The 8,138-nt window shown below is 35.4% G+C and overlaps 1 protein-coding gene across 2 annotated transcripts in view; it reads right to left on the bottom strand.

Annotated features, from left to right (window-relative positions):
• Window positions 1-264: 264 nt before the first annotated feature.
• CADPS2 (calcium dependent secretion activator 2) overlaps window positions 265-8,138 on the bottom strand; it is a 497,272-nt gene continuing 489,398 nt past the window's right edge. For both annotated transcript variants that reach the window (XM_022582192.3, XM_022582255.3), the window contains 2 exons: window positions 6,727-6,831; window positions 265-1,226 (listed from right to left, as the gene is read on the bottom strand). In XM_022582192.3, the coding sequence (XP_022437900.2) occupies window positions 1,053-1,226; window positions 6,727-6,831 (279 nt within the window). In that variant the 3' untranslated portion in view covers window positions 265-1,052. The remainder of the gene's footprint in view (window positions 1,227-6,726; window positions 6,832-8,138) is intronic.

Genomic DNA, 8,138 nt, shown 5'->3' with positions numbered 1-8,138 from the left:
AAAACTGTTAATATGTCAATTGCTAGTTAACATTACTAGCATTTCTAGTATTACTCATTATTAACACTAATTGCTAATGTTAACTAATAATACACAATCTATGAGTTATGTAGTCAACATCAGCTTTGCTATGGAAATATGCTCTCATATTTAACCAGTTCTTTTAACAAGTGTGAGTGCCTACTAGATGGAAAGCAGTGTTAATATCTTTTACTCATTTGATTGTAAACAAACACAATAAAAACACACAGCCAAATTGCTGAGATGGTTATAATACTGCAAACATATTTTACTGTATTTAATTTATACAAGTCTAATAAATACATAAGTGGTTAGGACCAAGTGGACTTTTATTGCCTGCAAGCTGTTACACTTAGTAGTAGGAGAATATGGTATGCTGACGACAGCACACTTACTACCCCACACTTTGGGATTTTTATACTTGAAGGAAAAAATGTTCAGAATGGAACAAGACACAAGCCCATTGGATAATCTAGTTTATATTTGGGTTTGGCGATCCTTTAAGCCCAGGAAGACCAATTCAGAGTACTAAGAGCCAAGGTTAAAGTTTTAACACACATCACAACAATGATAAATTAACTAGGAAACAAACCTTGCACGTAAATGATAAACTGTCAAGTACACACCATTTTAACAAGGGTACGTACAATAGAGCTGGCGCAATGATGAGAAGTGGCTTATTCTCACAATGTCGTATCATGAGAAATACATATTTCACTTCATACAAGCGACATGACTTTGATGTAACTACAGGAAAAAAAAGTCGAATCTTCTTTAAGAAAAAAAAAAGGTTCATGTTCCAATCACAGAGCCAAAGATCATCATTTTAGATCAAGCTACACAAAAAAGGCTGATCTTCTTCAAAAAAATACTTGGCATTTTCTCTTTTAACTCTGCTTCAGGTTAACTTTTTAAAATGTAGAGTGAAATACAAGCATTTATATTTGGTCCAAACTATCAATGTAATTACAAGGACAGGTACAAAATAAACAATGTCAAGGCCCTCCTTCCTTCTGCAGAACTGCATTTTATTAGCCTTCTTCTTCTTCGTCACTGTCTTTCATCGTGATGCCCTGAAGTCCACCTCCTTCCGAAACAGAAGCTGTAGCCTCCTCCACCGTTAAACGTCTGTGCAGGGTGTCATAGGTCTTACTGTTCAGGGTGCCTTCCAACACACCCTGCAATCGGAAGTCCCTATAGGTTTTCTGGAGGAAGGAGAGAGAATTTGCTTAGATCCCTTATGGATTATATGTCTGGATGGATGTATATGTGTATGTCTGAATGTATATATACTCAGTTGGCATTTCAGAAATGATCTTGGACAATTCACTAATGGATTCGGATTGTAGCTGCCCAGGCCAGTCATCCTGTTGGTGTAGGTTCTGGGGAGCAAATGAAATGAGAGACTTTTGATAGTGCTGTTCAAACTAGAATCACTCTGAGTAGATCAAAATGTTGTGACTGTCAGATGACAAATGAGCTTTTTTCCCCCAAAATATTACTAATTGCACAGAATTTACTATTTGAATAACCTGTAACAAAGGTAAAATGATATGCACTTATGTACATTTTCAGTATGAAGGAGTTCTTAGTTTTTCAATTGAGGAGCCTTTATTTTAGTATTGAAAAATACGTTACATTTTATAAAATGCATTGGGTTTTTGGGGGAGGTGTGTAGAGGGAAGAGGATTAATCCTATTATCACTAAAAGAAGTTTGCATTTTCAGCATTTGTGAATTATAAAGTTTATTTATAGGCACACTGGGTAAAAATTTGTGTACACCTAAATGTCTGTATGAATTTTGCCCTTCTGAAATTGTCTTGGAATGTGAAGTGTTAAATTCTGGCATTAAACTTCCACTGATGGGCTAATAAAACATATTTACTGTTTTTGGTGTGAAACAGTAAATTATTATTTGGTGTATTATCTGTCAAAAATAGTGCAAATATCATGTTACTGTTTATACAGTGATTCTTAAAAACAAGAATAACAACGAAACTCTGATATCTGTGGCTCTTAAGATATGTAACCTATAAAACTTTCCTTATTTTACTTTTCTCCTGAAGTGAGACTTTCTTCACACATGAGTTTTTGATGACTAAACAAGGCTGGTATTTTATTACTGATTTTTTAGAGTTAGTTCAATGGGGAAACAAAGCACAAATGAAGATAGCTCATTCTGTAGAGGCACTTCTAAGGCCATTAAAATGCTAAATATCTTTAAAGATTTTTTTTTAACTGTCCTATGTTAGATTTAGAATACTAAACAGCCAGATGTCAATGGACTGGCCCGAAGTATCAATACGTATCAATGTGCCACTTTTTTGTTCTAAATGACTGCTAACAGTCACTTTTTGGGGGGTTTGCACTTAACAGATGAAAGAAGTCAAATAAAAAAAGGAACGTTGTACTTCCTGGCCCCAAATTACAACTCCAATAGCTGAAAATTAACATTAAGGGATGCCTGGTTTCACTCAACACAATTAGAAGGAAAATATAATATTCAAACAGCTCAGCTGAAGGCGCTTATTCACTTGAGGTAGGAAGTGCTGATGGATGGCATCTTAATCCCCTGGATATACACACCTGGTCTACAAACAGACTTCTGGGAAGGAACAGAACCATTACAGGGTAGTGGTGTCACTGGTGTTTTCACATTTTATCTTCCTGTCTTATATCATCTGCCTTATGCTCCATGGTACCATTCAAGTTTCAGAAGTGATATTCACTTGTTATAAATAAAATGCATAAATAAAGTCCACCTCATGTCCAAAACATAAACTTCATCAATGGTGAGGAACACTGTACTGTATGAGGTCAGTATCTCAACAGCAAGAAACATTTAGTGTTTTTTTTCTTAAATAACCCAAACTATTTAAATTTGATTATTTATTTATTTATCTATTTATAGATAATGTGTTGGGTCTTGGTGCTACGTGTGGGCTTTCTCTAGTTATGGTGAACGGGGGCTGCTCTTTGTTGCAGTGCACGGGCTTCTCTCGTTGTGGAGCATGGGCTCTAGGCACGCAGGCTTCTGCAGTTGTGGCACGTAGGCTCGGTAGTTGTGGCGCACGGGCTTAGTGGCTCTGCGGCACGTGGGATCTTCCCGGACCAGGGCTCGAACCCGTGTCCCCTGCACTGGCAGGCGGATTCTTAACCACTGTGTCACCAGGGTAGTCCTTTTAATTTGATTTTAATATTTTGTATTAAGACACATAAATCCCACCATCCTCATATTCTCTTTCTAAACCATTAAAGCTTATTATTACTAAGGTGATATTTTCACACCAAAACATATGGTAATTTGCATCAGAACCCATGAAGTAACTCTGTAAGGTAAATTTTGTCTGGAAAAATCTGGTAACTAGTATGCATGGTATTACTACCATAGAGATTTCTGTTCAAGCCTCTAACACTCTGATAGTTAGATTAAAAATATATCAAGCACAAAAAACATTCATCTACAGATAATACATCTGAAATAAAGTATTAGTGTTCCACTGAGAATTATATACCAAGTTTGTGAGTCCCACTTTCTTACTTTATTGGAATGACTTTCCTTAGACTTAGCTTAATTATCAGTAAGTTGGCCAGGACAGAGTTGTATTGTGGATTTGCAGCCCTAAAGACTTTCTAATTTGTATAAAATTAAGACTCTGCTTCCTTACTTTACTAGTAAGCAATAAGCAGTTAGGGGCACTGCAGGGCAGGTACCCTTGCAATCTCTCTCTTTCTCTCTTTTTAGAATTCATAACATGTTATTGACACTTAGAGATCCTCTGTGGCTGCCAAGAAGGTCTGCTTGGCTCTTACTTAAGACAAGTGCCTGCCGCAGGGCGCTGCTCACTTGTCGTCTTTTCTCCTAGTAAAAGAGGCAGCTCATTTATGTTAACCGCTTTTAAATGTCAAATGGCCTCTAGGGAGAACAGAAATCCATCAGCCATTTTGATTATTTGAGGATTCTATTTTTCCCTTCCCCAAATAAACCATTCTGATGTTTAAACTTTGTTAATTTCTTAGTCCTAAATCTTCTGTGAATATCTTACTGCAATTTGTCTCTTCTTAGTGAGCAACGTCAATGAACCAATTGGCGTCTAAGTGTCTTTGTGGGGCAAAGTTGGCTATCATATACATCTTGGTGGCATCTGGGTCTCCGTGGGCACAGAAGAATGACACTGCTTCTAAGGACTAGGCTGCCAGAGTCCAGTAGCCCTCGGTTTGGCTCCTGAGTAGAATGCACTACCCTGCTGTAACATGCAGGCCCAGTCTAAGTGATGTGGATGGAAGAAAAGCCTACTCGGGGCCTGCACAATTCTATACACGTGCTGTTGAATAGCCGCTTAAATTCACTGGAAAATGCACATTATAAACATAGCCATATAGGCTCTGAAGAGTGATGAATCTATGTATGAAATTGGTTAAAGTCTGTTTATATTCAAAGTAGAAAAAAACCAATTAGAACACTGAATTAATTCATCCTAATTTTCATTGTGAGAATAGTCACTTTTAGTTATTAAATAAAGCCCTATGAGTTGATTAAATGTATCAGCCCAAGAAAGTATTGGCTGAGTTTGGGGACCTGCTTGCGAAAAACAAAACATGGAAAGTCAAACATATACATGAAATTTAATTTCATATTTATCAGTCTTGACTGTTGGTAGCCATAATGAAGACTATATTAAAATAAGATAAACTGACTGGCTTAGAATACAATGGAAATGTCACCCTATAATTAACAAAATTATTAATCATTTTTTCTGTTAAAATATTCACTGGTGCTTGAACTGTTATGACTGTGAATATGAGAAGAGGAATAACTTTGAAATAAACAGATGATGGGTTAATAAAAAATGGAGATTCTTATTATAAAAACAAAGAAAGAGCTTACCAATCTATCAACTAATACCACTCAGCTGAGTATGTAATTTCTGACATCCTGAACACAGTAGACATTAGCTTGAAAATATGGCTGATCCTAAGGGGAACAAGCTAATCCCAATATTAGTCACAGTATAGACTGCAATCTTAACATGTACACATATTTAGAAGGTAAACACAGATTATTCTGATTCTCTTTTATGAAAAACAAACTTCAGTTGAAAGCTCTCCAAGTGACATTTGTAGAAACAAGGAAGAAACCATGGAGGAACTAAAGCAAACATGAACGTTATCATAATGTGTTTTCAGTTTCTTTGTAAAATAAATAACACCTGGTAAAAAGTGTTCTAGATCAAAGGTAGTCTGTCAATTGAAATGTAATGTTTTAGTGTATTAAAATTAGTGGGTGACAATTTTACTTGTTATTTATGGCTAATCATGATTGCTATTACTGTGACATTATAGGTCTGGTTCTATGTTCCAGTAGATTTGCCGATTTCTGACTTTAGAATAGAACTTTCCTCTTGGTGGATCTTTCTATAACCTATGTGTCTGTGGCACAAAAGAATTCATATTCTAATGAGACTGCAGGAACCAAGAGAATGGTGGAAAATATTTTAATGTGGATAAAACTTTTAATGATGTGACACAGTGGTTCTTCTCAAACTTTATCTCTATCAGAATCCTCTGGAGGGCTTGTTCATGTACAGATGGCCAGGCCCCACTCTCAGACACTCTGACTTAGTGAGTCTGGTGTGGAGCTGAAGAATTTGCATGTCTAACAAGTTCCCAGGTGATGCTGATAATGTTATATCAGGAATGACATTGTGAGAACCACTGTGTGTGTGTGTGTGTGTGTGTGTACATATACACACATACACACAAATATACACGTATACATATATATGTACATGCAAATATAGATATACACATATATAGGCACACACACATATATATAAATACATCAATGGCATATGTATACCATTTGATAAATGGTACTAGAATGGAAGTAAAAGTCACTTATTTAAAGGAACAGCTGATTCACAAGAGCTTAGAGTTATGTTTTTTGCCATAATGTAGAATTTGTCTCAATTTTAAGAAAAAGTTACACCTGTGGTAAATTTTGTATTTCCACTGGAATTTATAAGGTGTGAAAAATCATGCTGAATAATATATTACTTTAAAGCCCCTACTCACTCAATATAACATGCATGTGATTACATTTCCTCTTGAAAAGCGGAAGTCAAAATGGCCTCATTGAACTGATATAACATCTGTTAGTGGTTATGGATGGTCCCCGACACTCATACTGATCATCTCTTACATATAAGAAGGGGCATGCTTCCAAAAGAATTCAGGCAGTGACAATGTTTTACTTTCATATCAGGATATAACAAAATAAAGGAGACTCTCCTTATCCTAGGGGCAAATATAATTCAAAAGCCCTCCTAATAATATATTAATAAATATGAAGGAAATATATTAGGAGAAAACATTTCTATACCTAAGACAATTAATACAAAATTATCGTGGACCTACTAGATTCAGGTAAATGTGCTAGGGGCTTTATGTATATATTATCTTCAAATATGATTACTTGATAACAAAATACTTTTAATTTATTAATACAAAAACAATAAATTTATGTTTATTTAGTATTCTAACTGAAAATGGAATAAACAGCAGCACATCATTGCTGAAAGTGATGTTTTTAAAGTACTTACATCCACTCAGGTATATTAAATACGATTTTCTTATATGTCAATATCTTGCCATTATTCTTTATAGCTTGCTGGGCAATTCGCATCTAAACACATTTTGTTTACCTTCACAATCTTGATTAGTGTCTTCAGTTGGTAAATATGAAGCTGCAGGTCTAATCTATCAGCCAACCACACACAAATGACTTTCATGGAACTGCTGTACCATTGCTGGAAAGAAGGGTGGGGGCGGGGGGGGGAAGAAAACAGAAAAGAAAACAACCTCTGCAGTATTCATTTAACAGATTCGGTAATGAGGGGGTAACGAAACACTCTGAAATGACCATAGATCAGCACTTGAAGTCAATAATGCTATAATTTCCTGTTAACAGAATTGTATGTTTTGCTAGAAAATCTGCTAAGTTGACCTAGGCTGTTCTTTACATGAATTAACATTACAGTCTTTTAGCTGTAACATATTCATGGGAAACAGTGTTTTTGCACTTGCAGCCTAGCGACCTGCTTTGTAATTTGTAGGTAACAATGGGTACTAAATACATGTTATGGGACTGAATGGACTGCCAGGCAGCAGGAAAAAAACAGGTAAATTATTTTCAAAGGGAAATTTCCCATTAGCCTGCATGTTATGTAAAAATCAGAGTAGATACCATCATGCATGTAGGCAATACCTAGAAATAGCATTTTAAAGGAGGGATGGCAAAAAACATCCACAGCTTACTAACCTCTAATCCCCAATCACACCTTTATCTACTATCGGTTGTTAAGTATTTGCCAAGATGGTCTAAAACCACCTAAAATAAAGATTTCAGATCTTAGGAAGGAACATTATCAGGATGGAATTCTTGTGTCTTATAAGAATCACAAAAACAGATGTCAGTTGACCAAATTATAAAAGAAAACAATCTGTTTCATTTTGCAAGTGTTTCTGGAGGCTTCATATTTTCTCTCTGTTTATTATAACTCTCTTGGTGGGAGAATGGAAATTCTTCTCTAATGTACTTTCCTGCTCCTATATAACTCCTGTGAGTATAGAAAAAGAAGAAATTCTGTTCCTATTTTCAAAAAAGGGCAATCTGCCATTAGTGATGGCATTTTAAGGGATTCAGTACTTCCACGCCAGAGCCAGGTTTAGGTAATACTGTAAGAAAATAATGCTATTCATTCAGATAACTGTGAGAAATATCAATGTCCACGCAGCATTTAGGAAATGACAAAAGAGTTTTTGAAAGAGAAGGTATTTTGTGCCTTGCTTGTGTACACACAGTGACACTACAGATCACATATGTACGTGCATATGTTCTTAGGTATTCAAACACAGAAAAAAATCTTAAAAGATATTTTTCTTCCATAATAAAGCAGTAAATACAAATTTCTAAAAGAAATCTCAAGTGATACAAGTAAGTCTGAAATTCACCTGGACTTGTATTTACTAACATTGTTCTAATAAAATTTAGTATAAGGAATGGTAGTTTAAGCATAATATAAAAATGAATTAGTTTAACATTTCATCAGACTTA

This window comes from Delphinapterus leucas, chromosome 9 (genome assembly GCF_059928025.1).
Source record: "Delphinapterus leucas isolate spDelLeu-1000000601 "Yukka" chromosome 9, BTC_Dleu_Yukka2, whole genome shotgun sequence".
Taxonomy (NCBI): Eukaryota; Metazoa; Chordata; class Mammalia; order Artiodactyla; family Monodontidae; genus Delphinapterus; species Delphinapterus leucas.
The sequence above is the reverse complement of the archived record's forward strand: the minus strand, read 5'-3'. Positions and strand labels throughout refer to the sequence as shown.